Below are 20941 nucleotides of genomic sequence, written 5' to 3'. Positions count from 1 at the left end.
TTATATGATCGCTGTCTGCCTGTCTAATCCTCACGTGCTCACCCGCAGGCTCCTCTTACATTTCTTTGCCGTGGTACAAGAAAAGCCATCTGTTCCCGAGTATCAATAATTAATGCCCCTCCTGCCTCTGCCCCTCCCTATATGACAAATTGTTTGTGATATTGTGGAATGTGAAGAGCAGAAAGAGGATTGCATTTCTTTCTCTCCCATTTAATATTAATGGTAGCTGGTAATTGTTAGTCACCTGAGGGTGAAGTTGAAAGACAAAGGGCACGATAGGTGGGTTCTCTCTCCTGCAGTTGTCCTCAGGTAACTCACGAATGAAGATTTGCCCCACTCTGGACTGGAAGCACTCTGCACACTCACTCAGAGACCTGCACATGGTTTGCAAATCTAGAGGCTGACCTTCATTGGTACCTTGTGGCAAACCTTGCCATTGGTATTGGCGAATTGAGAGTGACCCAGAGCCAAGCTCACAAAGGTTTTCATCTCTTCCATCTGCTCTGATACCTAAAGGCCCACTGGGGCATCTTCCTCGGTGTTACCTTTGGACCTCCAGGTTTGTGTCTGCAGCTAGTTCTTCCTGGTCCTCCAGGAAGCTGAGAGTGTTAAATAATGGTGAACTGTTGGTAGGGGTGGAAACTGAGCCCAACTGAAACTGCACCAGCAGGCACCTGGGGGCTCTGATGGTCCCAACACCTACGGCTTCATTCTTGTGACCGTAAGAAGAGAGCAAGCAGCCTGCCAGGCATGGCCCTGGCTGGCTCCCTAAACACGACCCCATCCCATAATCCAACTGCCAGGCTCCTCCAGCCTGAATGACTGACAAATCTTCAGTGTTTAAGCCTCGAGAGCAGCTGCAGGGAAGCACTCCAGCTCCACCCTGAAACCATCATTGTCTTTACAGAGGAAATGTAAACATCGACGTCCTGGGGCTGGAGGTGCTACATGTGTGTGTGGCATATGGGATCCTCGGAGACATCCATCCATCCCGTTCCCTTATCTCATGTCTGCAGGGGAAGGGGCCTGCAAGGAGCGTGCGACCTCTCAGCAAGGTGTGTCGCTGATTTACACTTGAGGCCTGCTTGACATCTCCCTGGACACCCTTGAAACCCTGTGATTCATCTCTGAGGAATTTGTTCTGATTACATAAAAAAAAAAAAAAGCCAGCAAAATACACTTGCTTGCTCACAGCTGGGCGGAGATGCCTCTCCCATGCCAAGACTGAGGTGATAAAATCTCTGTGGAAATGCATGTGATTTTTCCTGTTGCTCTGTGGGATCAATGGCTGCATTTCCAAGAGGCGATCGGGCAGCCTGGGTGTACAGTTTTGCTTAGTCTTTGCTTTCCCCGATGGGGTAGAAGCCCTCAAGGTCCCAAACTGTGCTGGATTGCTACCGCAGGAGGCAGCTGCCTCCGCTGCTTCTTGCAGCATCTCAGACTCCCAGGGGCTGGACAGACATTTCCTGCTCCCAAGGAAAAGGCTCCACGAGGAGGCAGATGCTCTGAAGCTTTATCTGTGGTACCATTCAGGGCGATGGATGCAGTGATTAATTCCTTAGGGCCCTACTGTGGCTGCAAAAGGCACGTGGATTCTCTTGCTCTTTGTGAGTGCCCATGGGAATAAATTTGTCTGGTTTATACCTGGGTGGTTTCTTTACCCCCTGTCTTGGGGGCAGCACAGTGTGCTCCAGCCAGTTTCTGTCCTGGGAGGCCTTGTAGAGGAGACCCTTTTCTGCTCATAAACATGCTCTGGAGAGCACACATTTCAGGCCATGAGCTGGAAAATCAGCACTTGCAGTGCAAAACTGCATCACAACTCCACTGCCTAGCACCTTCTCTGTTGATCTAACCTTCTCCCCGTTGTGTCTGGGGATGCAAAGTCCTGGCACACATTTCCATGAGGGTTTTCTGGGCGCTGTGACCTTGCTGCTCTCTGGTCCGTTACTGGGGGACAGCTGCTCCATGGACCTCATGCCATCGTGTGAATTCTCACAAGTCATTTTTTTAGCTCTGATCTTTTTTGTTCTAACTTACAAAACGCAGAAGGTCTAAGCCTGTCATCTCCCTTCAGTTACTATTTTCCCAATTTCCAGTAACTTGTAACAGCTTTCGACCCTTGGCTGCTTCCCTGAGCGCTGTACAGAAAATGAATGAATCCTTGCCAAGGTGTATGCTCACTTGTTTCTGTTTTCATGGTGATGAGCCACCAAGCTGATTTTTTTTATAGTTTATTATATTTTTATTTCTTGCCCATGTCCTGTAGTGCTTCCTGCCCAAGTACTCCATAAAAGTGTATTTTTGTCACAGGTCACTGTCTCCTGTTAATGTAGGAGAAGTGTCAGATCCACTGGGAACGTAAAGAAGGAAACATGGAAATGGAGGTGAGGAAAAAAGGAATCGTTTTAAAAGGGAGTGAAAGGTTTTCAGGATTAAAAGAAAATGAACGAACCCGCCTGTCTTACAATACAACTTCACTGCTAATGGCAAAGCAGGTTAGTGTTTCAGGCAGAAATTACTGCAGGATGGGAAAGTGACAGTGTTTAGAGTAGTAAAAACATACCCGAGAGGCGCTGATGAAACCGAGAGCAGGAGGCTGTGTTAAATCATGAGAACGAAGCACGGCACCAGCTCCCAGCATCCTTCCCCGGTGTGCTCTGCCCTGGGTGGCACCACACGGCCTTCCCCGCGCTCAGGGCTGGTACAAATGGGGAACACGTGCTTAAAAACCCACCCTTATCAGTCAGATCCCATCTGGGGCTGTGCCGGCGCTGCTGCTGGCTGCTCTCCCTTTCTCTGCAGCCGCAGATCAAGCGGCAGCGCCGCTGCTGTCGGAGGTGTCAGCTCCTTTGATACAGCTGTGCCCGGCACCGCAGGCACTCGCTGCCTGACCCCAGGGGGAGCCTGCCTTTGATGGCTTCTTTCTGATCCCTGGCTCCGCTTCCCCTGCAGGTCTTTGTGGGATGCTGGAGGACACCGGCTCCTAATGCCTCTCATTCAGGGTGTGTGAGGGCTGTCACAAGGGCCGGGGAGGTGGGCTGCAGCATGCCGTGACACACAGCTTTGTCTCTGTCTCCCCCCGCCAGCAGCCACCCCTCACAATAACCCGCAAACATCCAGTTTGGAGTCTCGGCCCGTGAAGGCACAAACAATAGCGCTTTATCATCATCTGGACTCTCTCTGTGAAGCCGCCCTTTGCATTTAAAATCAAGGAAAGTTGCTTGGGAGGGGGTGACGGGGCTGCTGCAGGCATCCAAGTACCTAAAAGTTTGCGGTAGCCAGCAAGAAGAACAAAACTCCTTTGAAAGCAGGGCAGATGTCTGGCCTGGTGATTTATAGGCTGAAAACACAGCTATTCGAGCCTGGCTGATGAATTGCCATCGGAGTACAAGGAATGGTGCGGACTGAAATGGAGGTCAGCTTTGGAGGGGGAGGTTAGGGGCTGGGGCAGGGGGACCTCTGAAAGGGCAGTGCTTTTTCTTGGGGCCCGCGGTGATGACTGATGAGGTTTATACATTTTTGCCTTTGTTTAAAAGCCACCTGTTTGACAGCGTTTTGGCGGAACGAAGGCCTCACATGCTGTTCCTGTGCGTAAGGACTGTGTGTCTGTGTAATACAAATCTAGGGAAGATTGATGGAACAGCACTCACGCCTGCAGCACAGGTACTGCGTTGGTCAGTAGGACAGAAATACGGTAACGCTTTCAGGGTACCACTGAGCCCTAATAGCAGCATGGATAAAAACAGATCTAAGGTCTGGTGAAGATCTCTGTTAAGTGGAAAGGCAACAGGAGGTGCTCTGTCACTCAGATGGTTTTTCCAAAAGAGAGTTTGATAAGAGGAGAGTTTGATAAGCTGAGTGCTGGGGTGGCACTTACAGGGGGTGCTCGGTGGAGCTGGGACACACGTGCACACGCAGGTCTCTATTGAGGCTTAGCCTAGGAGAACTGGCTAACAAAAGCAGTTGCACTGAATTGGTCAGGGACTCATTATAGAGGGGAACTTAAAATCTTTTTTTTCCGCAAAAATTGTCTGCAATTCATGTTTGTAGCAAAGGCAAAACTAACAGTAAAGGTTTGAGATGAAGCTTTGTAAATAACTGCTTCAGAGTGGTGTTGGAGGAGCAGGAGAAAGCATTAGGCAGAGGAGACTTCAGTCTGTCGGTTGGAAAGGACAGAGGTAAAGTGAAAACCTGCAAAAGTTGGGCTGAATTAGATCTCGCAAAGGAAAACAAAGCAAATACTGCATGGTCCTGCTGCAAGCAAATAATATTGAAACAAGGAAAGAATTATGAGGGCTGTGGCATCCCAGGAGGTAAAGGATGTGGAAGGCATAGGGATTAAAGAGTCCAAGTGGGAATTGTGTGAATGAACACGTTACCTCTATAAGGGAGATGGGGTGAACATGAGGGAAAGGGTGACTTAGGGTGGTAAGTTCATAGAAAGAGAAAATGACTGGGTCAGTAGTGAAAGGTGAGAGCTGTTTGAGTTAATGCGCTGGGTATGAACGCCTGAAAGATCCCTGTCCCTAATACCACGGTGTTGAGCCAGCTAAGCTGCAAGTCCAGAGGAAAAGGTCTTCAATAAATCTTATCAGGTTACATGTGGTTCCATGGGATTAAATTATAGTGGATATTATACCTTTATTTCCTTTCTTTTTCTTCCCTGAAACGGCAGGATGGGAGTGAGGTAAGGAAAATAATCCTGTCAAATTCAGAGCTCCTAATCTGACCTCAGAGGTACTATTCAAGAACTATTCAGAACTTCAGAGCAAAGTTTAAATGAAAGAATAATTAAATCCTGAAAGCAAACACAACATGGATTTACCAAAGGCAGGTTACAAAAACTAATTTAATATCTTTATTTGATTTTTTTTTTTTAAATCGTTCCAGGGACAGAGGAAGTGTAGCAGATGAGTCATCTGACGTTCAGTTAAGCGTGTGAAACTGTGCCATGCGAGGTATTAGGAGTTAAGCTTCAGAAGCTACGGTTTGGTGCAACACCTGTATGTGAACAGGCTCTGAAGAGGAAAACAAAGAGCAGCACTGAATGGAGGGCTGGGAGTTCCCCCAGAGGAGGTCACGTTCAGTGTTTGCGTTAATGATTTTTGGCACAGGAGGCGGTGGTGTGCAAGTCGAATGTGTGATGATACAAAGCCAGGTGTGGTCAACACACAGGAAGATCAAAAGACCATCCAGGAAGACCACGATCACCCTCAGAGCAGGAGCGAACTGGATGGGATGGAACCTAATGAATGAATGGAAAGTCATTCAGTTGGGACAATAACAGAACTTCTTATTATAAACTGGGAAAGCATTATTTGACAATGACAGAGGAGGGAAGTGCTTCGATGTGTACTAATAAATCACGGGATAATTCAGGATGCAAGGCTATTACTGTGGGAAATAAAAAGGCAAATGTAGCTCTGGGGAGACTCAGGGAAAGGACTCCTGGTAGAGAGAGAACTGCACAAGGCAATGGTGAGCCCTTTTCCTGCTTCACCACAAGTGAACTCAGAGTAAATAAGGACAGAGGGAGCAACTACGCCTCTGAGAAATCTCCCAGTTTTCCTAGGGGAGACGGAGAGCCTGTTTTGGTAGGAGAAAAAGAAAGCATGGCTTCTTAGCTTGGTAGAATGAAGGTTGAGAAGAGATACAATAGCTCCCTGTATATGTATTAAGAACAAGCAAGAGCTAAAAGAGCTGTTTAAAATTTCAAGTTGCTGTAAGAATGACTGGGCATAGAGGAACTGGGAGCGATTCTTTCTTAACCATGAACAAGAGAATTAAGAGAATTAGCAGCAGTGAAGGCTGCAAAATGAGCTCTGTGCAAGGGACGTTGCCCGAGAAGCACCACTTCTTGCTGCCACCGTGGTTTCTGTGCGGGTTTTCGGGGAGAAGTGCTGCTGACTTGCAGAAATGTGGAGGATGTAACAGAACTGAGAAACCTCTGACTTTGCAACCTGCTCTTTTGCTTGAATGCATTCTTTGTTGACTTCACTCTCTCTTATTTAATTTCCCTGTATTTTATGGCATTGCAACAGACTTGATAAGACTAGCATGCTCTGAAGCTGAGCCGTTGCCCCACTTGTAATTGACTGCAGATGGTGAGCTTACCTTCCTTGTGGGTTGGTCTCTGAAACATTTTCTCAGTCTTAAAATACTCCGCTTGGCTTCTCGTGAAGGGACAGAGGATGTTTTGTGCTTCCTTGTGGAATCAAGAAAGGAGAGGTGGTTCTGGGGCTGCTGCATTTGCATAGTCCTGAAAGGTAGCTTTAACCCATGATAAATTTTGGTCTAATAACTGTGACCAAACACTCATACATCAGGCCCACTGCCACCCCCTGGGATGGACAGCTCTAACAGTGCACGTGCTGGCAGAGCGGCTCTGCTGCTGCTGCCACTGAAAAGAGCAAACAGGGAAAGGCCCAAAGCAAAGGAAATCCCAGCCCGCACCCCAAACAAGAAGGGTTCTGGAGCCTCCTGGATGTTCATTAATCCAGCCATGGCTCACACAAGCTGCCCGATTGTTCTCACAAGCAGGAGCTGGACCGAGCACCTGCTTGAAGCCTGCAGCAGAGCAGCGAGGGCAGAGCCCCTCTGCCAGGTCACAGCAGCAGCAGCGGTGTGACGTGCAGTGACATAAAGCTGGAGGTGGCACTGCGTGATCCAGGCTGCTCTGCCCCTGGCTGGAGCTGCAGGTTCACAGGGAAATAGCTGGACTTTGCTGCTTGTGATGCTGAGGTGTAGCTTCAGGGCTTAGGGCAGGAGCTCTGTGAACGTAAGCAATTCTCCCTGGAGGATTAGGAAATGAGGCAGTGACGGCTCAGTGTGCATGGGAAGAGAGCGTCAAAGCAGTCAGAAGGGACAGAGAGCATCTTGCCAGGGCAGCCAAAGCACATCCAGTATCCAAGGGCAGAAAAAAGGCTGCTTTGCCACAGTACTCTCAGCAATAAATCACTGGTGTTGTGGCTGCTTCATGTCAACCTCCTCCAGGTGTGCATTCTGCTCACAGCACTCTGCATAAGATGTCAGAATTAGTGCTCTGCCAATGTGACCCTATCCATGGGGACGTGGGTGCCAAAGCATTGCCTGTCCCTTACCACTTGTTGCGGCTCAGGACACACTGCACCAGCTGAAAGAGATGGCCGGGACACCTCGCCCAGGAGCACGGTGACACAGAGCACTTTGGCTTACCCAACAAGCGGTGACAGATGCTTGGTGTGATGCAGAGAGCTTCCCTTACAGCAGGTACAGCTTGGTCCTGGCCCCAAAGTCAGGGCCTGCCAAGGGCTGGCTTTTTATGAGACCTCTCCAGACCCTGTGCCCACAGCCAGCAGCACCACATGCCAGGTTATTTGCACCAAGCAGTATGGAGCCTGCAAGACTCAGGATCCCAGGCAGGTTTTGCGGTGTGTTCTGGTGCCTTTCCCATGTCGGCAGTGATGGGAGCGAGGTGCCTGCCTCTCCTTGGCAGTTTTGAAAAATCTGCTCCGGATCTTCTCCCCCCTGCGGCCGCCGGCGCAGGAATGCAGTCTCCTTCGCCTGATTAGCTCTGTCTGTCAGTGGGGTGAGTCCCTCTCCTGCAGTCAGTAACCCGAGCTAGTGTTGAAGACATGCCTCATGCCTCCTGTCGGGTGGAGCAGCACCGCACCGAGCGCCCTGCTGGTGCTGCTTGCGGGGGGACGAAAGCCTGTTCCCCTCCCTCTGTGGGCTCACACCCGACCGCAAAGCCTTTGAGGGCACAGCCACAGCCGGCAGCCAGATACAGGGATCAAGTGGGAGGCTAAATTTCCCTTACATGTGGCTTTCTGCTTGGAAAGAGGAATTTGTGGCAGTGACCAGAGCACAGAGCAGCCTTCATGCTGAACAGCCGAGGTGTTTGCGCCTTGCCAGCAGCCGTGCGTGTGGTGCAGGAGAGCGCAAAGTGCCCAGTTTTACCATCCACCTCCTGTACTTCAGTTCCTGCTCCCTTGTACCTTTCATGCAGACAGATTTCCTCCTGCTGTCAGACGAGGTGCTTGCATGTCCTGAGCTGATGTTTCAGGCGGTTTGAGTTTGCCTAGAAGCGGCTGCTCCCCACTTTCTGTACGTACCGAGGGGCACAAGCAACTCATATGGGTGAAACCAGTTGACCTTTGCTGTGTGCTGAGGCAGAAGGGCACGGAGGAGGGATCAGCTTGTGCTGTGACATCTCGGGCACAGCCAGGCTCCCTCCTGCTCCAGGTAGGCTTTGATGAGCAGCAAGCCCAGCCAGATACAAGCTGCAAGGGTGCTGCAAGGCACGGAGCTCCTAGCGCAGCCCTGGTGCCAGCAGACACCGCTCGCTGCCTGCTGGCAGCAGCACACGCACCCTTGGCTGCCTCTGCCGGCGCTGTGTGCTCGTAGCAAGGGGCTGTGCTGTCAGGAGAGGCACTGCTGCACGGCGGGGACCACGCACAGGACCCCAAGGTGATGTGCCACACGTGGGAAGGCCTCCAGCACGCAGGGATCCTGGCTCTCCTGCTCCAAGGGGCAGCCTGTACGGCCCTGCTCCTGCAGCTCCGTGGCTCTCAGTGCTGCTTCTTAAAACTCAGGTTGTTTTTTTCTGTTATCACCCAGCTTTCTTCCCAGTGCCAGTTTTCAGTTTCTGCTGTCATGCTAGCAGAAGCCAAGCACTGAGATGTTTCTCGGCGTTGTCCCTGCAGTTTGCAGACGGGGTCTTCTGTGTTTCCAGTCTCACACGTGGCCATGCCGTTACCTGTGTTGCTGCACCCTCACAGCATTCGAGCAACCAGAAGTCAAAAGCTTCTTTTGAACGCAGGTTGCAAGATAAGACCTGCCTGATCTCTCAGCAGCTTTACCTGTCATAAATCCTGTGTGCTGAGGGGACAGCAGTATGAGTGCAGAGCAGCAGGAGGAGAGGCGCTTCCAAAACATGCTGGAGATCTAGCAAGGGACCATGGGTCCCTGGCACCTCTTGGCACCAGAGAGGACACCCGCAGGTGACAGGACAGCCACGTGCACGCTGTGTGTGCGGGACACAGACAGGGCTCTGCAGGGAGGTGCCACGGTCTGGCAGAAGGCTCTGTACTTTGCTGCTTGAAGCCATTTCTGGGATGCTCCCATCGAGGTATTTTATCATGGCCCACATCTTATTTAGAGCCAAGGTTACCTGCTGCCCAGAGCGCTGCCCCGAAGGTGTGGAAACCCTTCCTGGGATTCCTGTCTGGCCGGGAGACTTTGGGGAAAGTCGCTTTGCCCTGCTCTGTGTCTGGCTCCCCAGGGGACACGTTCCTCCCTGCTTCCATTAAATGCTTTCCCAGCACCAGCGCAGCGGGGTGATGGCAGGGCACTGCTGCAGCCTGCTGCAGGGCACACAGCGGGGGGCTGACAGTCATTGCCCTCAAACGCCTGGCTCGGAGACGTGCCCATCCCACCCCTCACACTGTATTAGCGTGACCTTTGGCAACTGATTTCCTCTCAGTAGGGCCTGTGGAGGCAGGAGCTGGCCTTGGTGAGGCTGGGCGGGGGATGAGCTAGTGTTCCAACTCTCCTCTGTCTCCTCGGCAGAGCCCCGTGCCAGCTGGAGGCCCATGACGTGGGGTGCAGCAGCGTGCTCGGCCAGGAGAGCCGCTGACCTTTGTCTTTCTCCTTTCCTTCCAGTCCTGGACGCACAACATCCAACGGGAGAAGGAGTTCCTGCGGAAGCTGGTGAAAGCCCGAGTCATCACCGACCTGACCAGTGGGATCTGAGCGGCCGCAGCCGCCGCCTCACAGGGAGGAGAGGAAGACGCACGCTGCAGCTCCGGGAGCAGGCACCGGCAGCCCCCCGCACGAAGCCCGCTTCACTGGAGACACACCGAGATGCCCGGGTGCTCCGGGAAGGCCCTCTCGCATCGCCAGTCTGCAGGAGGGCAGCACCTGCTGCCCCCAGTCCCAGAGCTGGCAGGAGGCGGGCAAGGGGCTGAGCGGGCACTTCTTGAACTCTGCATTGCAGACGGATCTCCTGTATCCAGAATTAAACGGGACAGACTCAGGAGAGAGAAGGAAGGTTTGTGAATAAAACGATTTGTGCCAAATGGGAGGTGACGCTGCCCCAAGGCGGCGGTGCCTGAATGTACAAAGTATTATTTTTTAAAGAAACTCTGCTGGAATCATACTAGAAATACCAAGGTGCAAAGCGAAATCTGCTTGTGCACAGCCCTGCGAAAAGCTCGGCCTCGCCACGCTCCGTCTGCATTGTCGCTGGCCTCAGGCCTTTCCCCGGGAAAACAAATCCGTCCAAGACTTCAGTGTTGTTGGTGCTGCTATAATTTAAAGGGAGGGTGGCTTTCCCTCGTTCTCCACTTGGAGCTTCGCGTTGGAGATGAGCATGGGTTTGTTTTTCTGCACTTTTCCTCGCTTCCTGCGTAGAGGCAGCAGCGGCCACTTCCTTGGCTGTGTTTTCCGTAGCCGGTTGTCCTGCCCTGACTCTGCCCTGACCCTGGCGTGGAGCAGGGAGCTGGTGGCTTCCTCTGCCTGCAGCAGCCCCTCACGGCCGTCCTGCGTGTCACGGCGCTGCCGAGCCCACCTCGCTGTGCTCGAGGCCTCCAGGCCCCTCGGGTTGTGCCTGCTGTGCGGGGCCCTCACCGAGGCGGTGCAGGTCGGTGTCACCGCTCCTGGACTGCGCCTCGCCGCGCTTCGGGGGGGGAGAGGAGTGATTCGTTGTTTGGAAGGAGGTCAGATGTTGCGTGGATATCTGAAGCTTGGCAGTTTAAGAGCGGGCTGCCGAAGATGTTTTACGTTCCAGGCTCGATCGTGTTCCCTGGTCCGTGACCTCAGTGGTGGTGGAGCCTGCTGGCAAGGCTGGGGGCCTGCTGGGAGCCCTCGCCTTCTGCTTGGCCCCTGCTCACTTCATTTCCAAGCTCCTCCTGTGCTGCTCCTCCTGCTCTCAGGAGCACGTCCCTTCCTTTGCTCTCTTGGTCCCAAGATGCAGTATTTGCACATTTGATTTGTATACGTATTTCAGAGGAGCTGGAATAAACTGAGCAACGTGGCCGAGCGCGAGGACGGCGGGGTGCTCTCATCCACCTGGAGAGCGTGGGCAGAAGAGGGATTGCGGGGGAAAATCGGGTGGAAATGGGCCTCGAGGCAGGAGCTGGCCACGCTGCGCCCATGCAGGGCACCATCCCCACCTCCCTGCACATTGAGGCCACCACGGGGTTCAGCGGAGGGGATCTGGGAGGTGCTCCTTTCCCTTCCCCTTCCCATTTCCCTTCCCCTGTCCCTCTGGCCTCCCAGCCGGGCGATCCCTGCGCCCCCCAGGTACGTGCCTGCCCCCAGGATGCTCCGTGAGGTTTCCAGCCCAGAAAGCTGGGGTGTTCAGCAGGTTTTTGACCATCTGCTGTGGCAGATACTCACTTGAATGTTCTCCCCTAATTTTTTTTGCTCAAGGGACTGGAGGTTCTGGTGCTGGACTTGGCCAGGTGGTGGCATCTTGGTGCTTGAACTGGGTCTTCGCCTGCTGCTGGGGGAGCCCCAGGGCACCAAGGGGGGTGGTGGGCCCCATCCAGACACTACAGGGAGTGGAGGTGCCAGGGAGCAGGTACTGCAGCCAGGAGGAGGAGGGGAAGAGCCTTCAGTATCAGTGCTGGGCTCTTCCCTACCCCCAGAGGAGCTGTGGAGGGAGCACCCCCAGGGACAGCAGAGCATCACTTTGATTTAGTCTGTTATCACTACAAACACATGGCACGGTCATCTTCCAGCTCACTGCTCCAGGCCCAGGGCCCCTGCTCTGCTCAGGACCCGCTGGGAAGCTGTGCCTGCAGCGCAGGGGCTCTCAGGCTGCGTGGCTCAGGGTGACCGTGGTGGGCTGGGACACCTGCAAGTGGGGACAGCAAGGAGGGCGGTGCTGGGGGGCCACGGCTCCCCTATAACTCACTGTCCCGTTTGACCCAGGACTCTCAGCAAGGACATCAGCGGGGCAGCTTCATCCACGGAGCATCCCACGGCCAGGCCCTGCGGGTGATGCTGCCCCGGGGCAGTGCGTGGTGCTGGGCCTGGCTCCTGGAGGCCTCTCGGTGGCTGTCTCCTGGCGTGCACCTGCAGCCACCTCCCGCCCTCCGGGACGCCGCAGCCCTGCCAGCTCGGAGCGCTGCACGCAGGTCAGAGCAGGGTCAGTGGGACGGATGCGAGTCTTGGCCTCTCCCTCGCCGTGACTCACCTTTTCAGCTCGGAAGGGAGAGCCCAGGGGAATTCTCCACGGCCTAAATATAGAGCGGGGTTGCCTGCCGCGCGGAGAGGCCAGCGGGGTGGCAGGGAACCTGCCTGGAGAGGGGCTGGGGGAGCGCCAGGAGGTCGGGGTGGGGGAAACCCGTGTGCCAGTGGGGCTTTGCTCCTGCTGGTGTGGGCAGCAGGGCTGGGGTGCCACCGTGCTGCTCCCTGCCCGCAGCATCACCCAGGTGAGGCTTGGCCGTACCCTGGGCTTGAGCTCACGCATGCTGCATGGAGGCAGCACCACCAGGGAACGTGAGGCCGTGGGGGATCTGAGCCCGGCATCCTCCGACCAGCACCTCTGTGATTCCCGGTCCCCTTTCTGCCAGGAGGGAGATGGGGAAGGAGCAGGGAGGCTGGGGACGGGCAGCACCAGATGAGGGCTTCCAGGTGGGCTGGCAGGGAGGCAGCCACCACGCTGAGCTCCGCCAGCAGCAGCGGGGTCCCTGCGGTCGGTCTGAGTGTGCATGGGGTGCGGTGACCCCCTGCCACCCCCGGGTGCGGTGACAGGGCCACCACCCAGCCTGTGGTGTCACAGAGGGACCTGCTCCGAGGGTCGGGGAGCTCGCCAGTGCTGTACCGAGCTGAGATGTAAGAACTCAATGAGTTTTTAAAATTAGTTTTAGTTTCTGCGTTGTTGTTTTTTTTTTTTTTTTAATTTTCCCTCTAGGTAGGGAGGGCAAGAGTCTTGCAGGCTCCTCCAAGCCGGCTTATGTCACATCAATTCAGTCATATCACAGAAGCAATAAAGCTATCAAACGAGCTTGGCTGGCCTCTTTCTTTTGCTGCCTTCGGCCATGTGTAGGGGAGGCAGAGGGATTCCCCACTCGGGCTATCCCCAGCCTGCTCCAGCTGCTGGCTCCCCCAGCACAGCACCCCGAAGGCACCTCCTGAACCCAGGGGGGTGGCTCTGGGGCAGGAGAGGGCTGTGCTCCTCCTGCCTGCTGCCCGAGGGGCTGGGAGAGGGGCTCGGGGTGGGCGCACAACGTGTCGGGGGGCAGCAGCCCCCTTGTCCGTGCGGGGCTGGCCATTTGGAGGTGTTTTGCTGTCCCACCTGTTGAGCTGTGAAAGTCACCCAGCTTCAAACCACCGCATTCCCGTGTCCTGCTGGAGGGAGCGATGGGGGCACCGCAGGCACCTCTGTGCCCCTCTGAGTGGCAGCAGAGGCTGTCCCAGCCGCCCTCCCCTTGTGGGGAGCACTCGAGGCACCAAGCCAGGGCTGGAGGGGACAGAGAGGACCCCAGGACCCTCGCTGTGATCCTCCCCATCAAAGCACACCGTGCCTGACCTCGGGGCACGCGGAGGATGCCGGGGTGACGGCGTCCTCCCTGTGGCCACCTCTCCCGGGGCCTCCCCGGCAGCGGGGCCGCTTGCAGCCGCTCAGCACCCCGCGGGTGCGGCCCCGGGGAAGGCAGGTGTCCGGCACAGCGACCTTCTCGCCGCCGCATCCAGGAAGGAAGCAGTTTAGGAAGCCGGGGGCCGAGGCCGTGACCGCCTCCAACACCTGCCGGGGCCCGGAGGGAGGATGTGACCCCTGCCGTGGCCCCAGCCGTGCTGGGGAGCTTCCAGGGCCGTGGGACGAGTCAGGGACGGTTTCGTCACTCGGGGGAGCTGGGGGGGCTGCTTCCAAGTGGGTGACAGGTCTGACGGACACCAGGGGTGGCCTCCTGCCAGCACCGGCGGGACACTGCGGAGGCGACTGCCTCCCGGGAGCAAGGCTACAAGTTATGGAGCCCCGGTTGGAGCGGGGAGCGGCTGGAGCTGCTCAGACCCCTCTTCTCCACGCTCCTTTTCCAGACCCTGACAGAGCAGAGCCACCGCTGCCACCCCCGCACGTGGCATGGACCTGAGCCGGGGAGCAGGGCACGCGGGGACAGCCACGTTAGCAGGAGCAGACGCTTGGTTCTGGTAGCAGATGTCCCCAAAGGAATCACGTCGCCACCGAGACAGGGACAGCGCAGCCGGCCCGTCTGCGTCACAGCTCTGCTGCTCCCCACGTGCTTGGTGGCGAGCTCCGTGCTCCAGGGCAGAGACAGAGCCAGGGCCCCCGGGTTTATGGGGTGTCAGCCACAAAGGGGGCACCCCCCAGGACGGGACAGAGGGCAGGCTGTGCACAGCCACCCCGGTACAGGACCGGGGGCACTGGGGGCACCACAAGGGGTCCCCTGGACACCCCGCTGTGCCATGCCCACCCCCAGCATCGCACCCAGGGCCAACTCCCAGCTGAGCTGGGACACGAGGGGACACAAGGACCAACCCAGCAGTGTGCAGGGAAGGTGGGAAGGGACAGGGCACCCTGCCTGGGGCACCTTTGGCTGTCACCAAGCCCCACAGGCACGGCCAGGGGTCCCGGGGCAGGACGTGCCACCCACAGGGAGGCTGTCCAAGCAGGCAGCCCCCTTACCTCAGCCTGCTGCCCTGCGAAGCAGAATCCCATTCCCCAACCCCACCCCTGCCAATTCCCCACCCCAGGGCCACCCCTGTGCCCCCAAACCTCAGGAGCAGTCCCAGGCCACAGCAGCGGGGCAGCGAGACCCCCACACCCCATGCTCAGCCCTCTTAGGGCAGGAACGGTGCCTCTGGACCCTCTGCCACCCCGCTAGCAGCACCGGGGACAGCTTGGCCACCACCCCCCGGGCCAGCACATTCCCCGGCAGGTGCTGCCACGGGAGGGATGCGGGAGCTGTCATCCTGCGAGGGATAATCCGGCGAGACGAGGCCAGGCCAGGCCAGGCAGCCTCGTCTCGTCTCAGCTCACACGCTCCTCCAGCCCTTCCAGACAGGGTCCGGGCAGCGGGGAAGCCGTCAACGCCGCTTTGGGATCGGGGAGCAAGGAAGGAGCCCAGACCAAAACCCCAGGGGCTCCCTGGGGCCGGCGTGCAGCCACGGCGTGGCCGCTGGCCCTGCTCCAGCCAGGGAGAGTTATATAAGCCCGGGGAGGCTGCGAGGAGCTGCCCGGGCAGATGACACGGCCGGCAGCATCCCGGGGCGCACAGCCCGGACGGACGCCTCCGGCCACCGCTGCGGGCAGGGCCCGGGGGGCCAGCAAGCCATGAGGACTGGCCCCGGGGGGCTCGGCCGGGCTGGGCTGTGCCCCCACGGCCAGCTCCGGCCAGGGGAGCACGTGTGAAGCGAGGCCGAGCAGAGGCGGCCCTGGGATTTTGGCACGTTCGCCAGGAGCACTCGAGAGCCCCACGATGGACGTGGAGGGCCCTGGGCGGTGACGCAGGGACTCGCACGGGCTCGGCTCGGCTCGCCAGCCGGCCCCCATGTCCCCGGGGCCTGCGACGGCCCCGGCGGAGGGAGGCAGGGAGGCGGCGGAGGTAAGGAGACCGCCGGAGGGTGGCCGAGTCCGGGGTGGCCTCGGGAGCGCAGGGGCGGGCGGGGAGGCAGGGCGGGGAGCCCGGACTCCTCCTCCGGAGAGGCGCACGGGTGGCCCGAGGGGGGCTCGGGTGCGTGGGGACGGGCCCCGCTGCGCCCACGCCGAGCCGCGGGGGCCCCCACGGGGCCGCAGGGGGGGCTCCCCCCGACGCCACGCGTGAGGGTGCTCCGTGGGGCCGTGTCCCCCACCCCAAACCCTCCCTCGCCCTCCAGGGGATCCGTCCCGTTCGGGAAGGGCTGAGCGTGGCCCCGCACGGGGGGGCCCCGTGTCCGTCCTGCCTGTGCTGCGACCGCGCTGTCGGGGCAGCGAGCCGCCCGGGGAGCCGAGCCGCGGGGCGTCCGTCCGTCGGTCCGTCCGGGAGGGCTGTCCGGCGGCTGTCCGGCCGCCCGGTGCCGGTGGAGGTCCCGGTGCCGCTGCGGGTCCCGGTGCCGGCGGGGTCCCGGGGCCGGCGCCCTCCTGCTCCCGGGGCGGTGCCGGCTGCGGGGCGGGCCGGGGGGTCCCGGTGGCGCTCGGGGCGCGGTGCCGGTGCCGGTGCCCGCCCCGCCGGTCAGGTGACGGCGGCTGGAATTTGACACCGGCGGCGGCGGCGGGAGCGGGATGGAGCCGCCGCTGCCCCGCACTGCGCGCCCGCCCGCCGGCACCGGCACCGGCACCGCACCCCGGGGCGCACCGGGATCCGCACCACCGACCCCCGAGGCGCAGCGGGAGCGGCACCGGGAGCAGCACCGGCGGCGGTACCGGGAGCGGCAGCGGCGGCGGCGGGAGCCGGTACCGGTGCCGGCGGGGCAGCGCCGGCCCCCGCCCGCGCCCCGCCCCGGCGCGGCGGCGGGGGGCGGCGGGGAGCGGAGGCGATGCGGGGCGGCGGCGGCCCGGGGGATGCTCCCCGCCGCGGGCACGGTGAGTGCGGGCCGGGGCGGCGGGCGGCGGCAGCGGCCGTCCCAGCCCGCCGGCAGCCTACGGGGAACCGGGGCCGGGGGTAGGGGGGGAGAAATAAGGGGGGTCCGCTCCGCCGCCCGCCCCGCCGGCAAAAGCCGCGGGGCGGCGAGGGGGGCCCGGACCACCCCCGCCACCCCGGGCAGGTCCCGGCCCGGCGGCTCCCGGGGCTGCCCGAGCCCGGCCCCGCGGTGGGAAGCGCTCGGGAGCCGCGGCGGGGAACGGGGCTGCCCCCGCTCGGGCCGGGGAGAGGCGGGGACCCCGCGGGGGTGCCCGGGGGCACGGGGCCGGGCTCGCCCGCCCCTTCTCGGGCTCACCCCTTCAGGCACGTCGGGGGAGTCCCTGTCCCGGCTGCCCGGGGCCGGCCGGTGAGCGGGGCAGGCAGCACCCTCCGGGAAGGGCCGCCTCTGGGGAGAGCCCCGGGACCGGGGCGCGGGGACCGGAGCTGCCCCCGGTGCCCCCGGGCGGCCGCGGCTGCTTCCACGCGGCGGCAGCTCCTCGTTCGTGGGCCCCACGTGTCCGGTACCGGCCTCCCCCGGCCCTGTGGGGCAGGTGCCAGCCCCGTGTCACCCACGGGCTTCCTTGGCGACCCCCTCGCAAGTCCTCCAGCGCGGTGGGACGCCGGCCCCGCGCCGGTTCCCGGTGCCCGCAGGTGCCCAGGGAGGTCTCCGGGCATCGCCCTACGCCGCCAGCGAGGCCCGGCCTTATCCCCGGCCCCAAAGCGGCCCCCCCGGGATGCTGGGACCCTCGTCCTGGGGCTGGGGCTCCGCAGCGGCCGCCGCGCAGTGTCTGTAGGCTGCGCACCGGGGCCGTCCCCGCACCGTCCCCCCGTGCCCCGGGACGGGCTCCAGGGGCACGGCGCTGCTCAGCCCCGGGGGAGACGCGTGGGTTGTGGGGGGGCTGACCCGAGCGAGGGCAGCTCCTCGCGTGGACCGGCCCGATCCCGACCTGGGAAGAGCTCCGGAGCCTGGTAGTGGCCGGCCGGGGCTCTCTCAGCCGGGACAGGAGCAGATCCCACCCGGACCCCCTCCAGGAGCCGGGGCTGCGGCTCTGGCATCCCCGCGGGGCGCTCGGGAGCGGGCCCGGCTGTTCCCCGTTCCCCCAGCCCACGGGGGTGCGCGGCCAGCGCGGGGCCGTGCCGCCGGGGGGAGGCTCCCTTCTCCCTCCCGCTTCTCTCGGCGGATCCCGGGGCCGTGCTGCCGCCGGCTGGGCGAAGCCCGCAGTGCAGCTCGGCCCCGCCGCCCGTTCACCGGCTCCCGGGGCAGCTGCGCCCCGCTGGGGCCGGGGCCGCAGCGCCCGGTGCCCCGCCGCCGCCCGACGGGGCGGGCAGGGCGGCCTCGCCGCTGATGCCCCCGCTAGGACGGGGCTGGAGGAGCGGCAGCCCCGCAGCGTGGGCCCCCGGCCGCTGTGTCACCGCCTGGCCGCTGGCCCGCAGCCGGCGAGGGCCCCCGTCCCGTCCCGCTGTGCTGCTGGGGCCGGGGGGCCGCGGCGGGGCAGTGGGAGCGGGGCCGGGGGGCCCGGCTCCTGCTGGAGGGGGCCACGGGACCCTCGCCGGGCCCCTCCGGGGGTGCCGGCCTGGGAAAACGGTGACCTGGCGGCAGCGGCTGGCGCGGGGCCACGGGCTGCCACGGGAGCCATGCGCTGCGTGGGCCGTGCTTGGCCAAGCTGCGGCGGCTGGCGGGGCTGGGGGGCCTGGTGCCAGCCCTGCCTGCCATGGGGACACATTCTGCCCGGCACACGGCATGCAGAGGGGGTTTGTGCGCCTGGTGGTGTCTGCCACAGCCCCTTGGTGTGGCACGGCTGGGTGCCACCCACGCAAGGTGGCGGTGGATGCAGCAAGCGGGGCTTGGGGCCTGGGGAGCATCCCCTGAGATGATGCTGGGGGTGTGCGGGGACTGGTTTTGGCTCCCCATGCCAGCAGTGCCCCGCTGCTTCCCCTCACTTTTTGGCCAGCAGCGTTCTCCTCAGCATATCCCAGCTTTGCTCCATGGCAGGAGCACCTGGGATTTGCTGGGGTAAAGCCATGGAGGGGACAGGGGGAACCCCCCCGCTGTGGGATGCCACTGAGCTCGAAGGTGACAGTCACATCCTGAGCAATGGGGATGCAGCAGCAGGCCAAGAGCTGGGAGCCACCTCTGGGGAATCCAGGCTTCCCCACTCCATGCTTGGGGCATTGAGGAGTGGGGGCTTCCCCGCACCCCACACATGTGTGGGTGCAAACTGGAGCTGTCCCTGCACCTCCCAGGGTCCCACAGCACGAATTCCCCTGTGCGGCGGGGACACTGAGCACTGAGCGGTGGCCTTGGGGTGAATGGCTTTGGAGAGCCCAGCGTGGTGTGCTGCTGTGTCCCCATGGGACCTGCCTGTCCCACCCCTCGCGGCCCCATTTGCCTGTCCACGGGCTGCCCAGGGGCCGCACGCCCCAGCTCCCAGCGCTGCACAGGCAGCGTGCCGGGGAGCCAGCGCGGGGCCGGGGGGTGGCCGCACGGGGGGACCCTGCGCTAATGGATTTGGAGTTTCCAAGGTCAGGCTCCCACCGCGAGCAAGAAAAACATTCCCAGGGAAGGGCCATGGGAAAGGGCCCCCCCCGTGGCGCTCCCAGTCCCAGCAGCTGCCTTACGGCACAGCCTGGCATCCCATGCCGCTCGCGCGAGGAGGCGGCTGCGTCCCCCCGAGGAGAGGTGCTGGGCAAAGTCCCTTCTGCCAAGATCTCTGGGAAGGGAGACGTGGGGGGCATGGGGGCCTGGCTGTGCGGGGAGGGTATGGGAGGCATTGTGGGGTGCTGGGGGTGAGGACGGCATGTTTGGCTGGGGAGAGGTGTGCCAGCTCCCAGCCGGTTTGATGGTCTCTCCTGTTTGCCACTGGTGTCTGGGTGGGCAGGGCCGGGTGCTGCCAGCACCAGCTGTGGGTGCCCACCCTGTGTGTGCACGGGCACTGACCCACACCCCTGTGCTTGCAGCCAGCATGGAGCAGCGAGCGGGGCCACCAGAGCCAAGACCTGCAGGACCCAGCACGCATCCGCAGCCCAAGGTGAGCCCAGGCCTGGCCACCCACGACGGCCAGACCCCTCATCCCTGTCCCCATCCCCACCCCTGAGCCCGGTGCTCACCCCGCTGTGCCGTGCCGTGTTGCAGGAGGGGACGCTGTGGGGTGTCCTCGCCATCCTCTCGCTGCTGGCCGGGCTGGCCACGGGCGCGCTGCGAACCCCGCACTGCAACGAGACGCTGGATGCGGCCCCCACGCCGCGGGACGTGGCCACCGCCAGCCCCAGCGCGGAGGACGGCGTGGAGATGCCGCTCGCCTGGAGCCAGCTGCACGGTGCGTGTTGGGGCAGGGGGACACCCCGGGGCTGGGGGGACGCTGTCACATGTGGGATGCACAGCCCGGGCACGGTGGCCCCAAGCAAGGGGGAGGCGGCTGGGTGCTGCAGTGGGTGTCAGGTGGGTCACCGCAGGGGACAGTGCGCTTGGTGGTCCTGGGGGGACAGGGATGACGGTGCCATCTCGCTTGCCCGCAGGAGACAACGTGACGACGGGGGCCCTGGGTGCAACGGAGCTGGCGGAGGACCTGCTGCTGCGCGCTGAGCGCTCGCCGCCGGGCACCAGCAAAGCCAAGGGCACCAGCAAAGGGCTGAGGAAACACTCGCGGGGGGCCCGCGGGCGCAACTGCCACATCCGCAACCTGATGGTGAAGGTGCGCGACCTGGGCCTGGGCTTCAACTCGGACGAGATCGTGCTCTTCAAGTACTGCAGCGGCTCCTGCCACCGGGCGCGCAGCAACTACGACCTGACGCTGGGTAGCCTCCTGCGGCAGCAGCTCATCGTCCCGGGCCCGCAGGAGCGCATCCTCAGCCACCCCTGCTGCCGGCCCACCCGCTACGAGGCCGTGTCCTTCATGGACGTGCAGAACACGTGGCAGACGGTGGAGAAGCTCTCGGCGGCCGAGTGCAGCTGCATCGGCTGAGGGGGGGCTGCCGGCTCAGCCCCGGCTCGACGCACGCTGGCAGCCCCCAGCACGTGGCGCTGGCACTCGGAGGAACCAGGAGGGGCCGGTGCCCCCGGTTTTACGTGGCCACGAGGGACCGAGGCAAGCTGGAGTCGTGACAGAGGGGGTCGGCAGCAGAGCCCCCGCCCGCTCAGTGCCAAGCAGCCGGTGCCACCGGCTCCGTGGGGTCCTGCCCGGGTGCGCCCCTACCTGGCTCGGCCCTGGGAGAGGAGCCGCAGGGGGACTGAGCATCCCCACCACCCTGTGCCCTGCCTGGACTGGTGCTCCCACACCCCTGCCAAGCATCGCCTGGGATTTGGAGGGGGTCAGGAAGGGGCACCCCGGGACTGGGGGTGGCCGGAGCCACCCTGCAGGGAGGGGGTGTCCCCAAAGGCAGGGGTGCAGCAGGGC

At 61.4% G+C, this 20941-nt stretch overlaps 2 protein-coding genes across 4 annotated transcripts in view; both read left to right on the top strand.

Annotated features, from left to right (window-relative positions):
* ST3GAL3 (ST3 beta-galactoside alpha-2,3-sialyltransferase 3) overlaps positions 1-10267 on the top strand; it is a 164644-nt gene extending 154377 nt beyond the window's left edge. For all 3 annotated transcript variants that reach the window (XM_032192630.1, XM_032192629.1, XM_032192628.1), the window contains one exon: positions 9643-10267. In XM_032192630.1, the coding sequence (XP_032048521.1) occupies positions 9643-9732 (90 nt within the window). In that variant the 3' untranslated portion in view covers positions 9733-10267. The remainder of the gene's footprint in view (positions 1-9642) is intronic.
* Positions 10268-16464: 6197 nt separating this feature from the next.
* ARTN (artemin) lies at positions 16465-20509 on the top strand. The gene is made up of 4 exons (XM_032191950.1): positions 16465-16510; positions 19506-19576; positions 19681-19864; positions 20064-20509. The coding sequence occupies exons 1-4, from the start codon at positions 16465-16467 to the stop codon at positions 20507-20509; spliced, it is 747 nt and encodes a 248-aa protein (XP_032047841.1).
* The last annotated feature ends 432 nt before the right edge of the window (positions 20510-20941 follow it).

This window comes from Aythya fuligula, chromosome 8 (assembly GCF_009819795.1).
Source record: "Aythya fuligula isolate bAytFul2 chromosome 8, bAytFul2.pri, whole genome shotgun sequence".
NCBI lineage: Eukaryota > Metazoa > Chordata > Aves > Anseriformes > Anatidae > Aythya > Aythya fuligula.
Note: the sequence above shows the minus strand (reverse complement) of the source record. Positions and strands in the feature narration are given on the sequence as shown.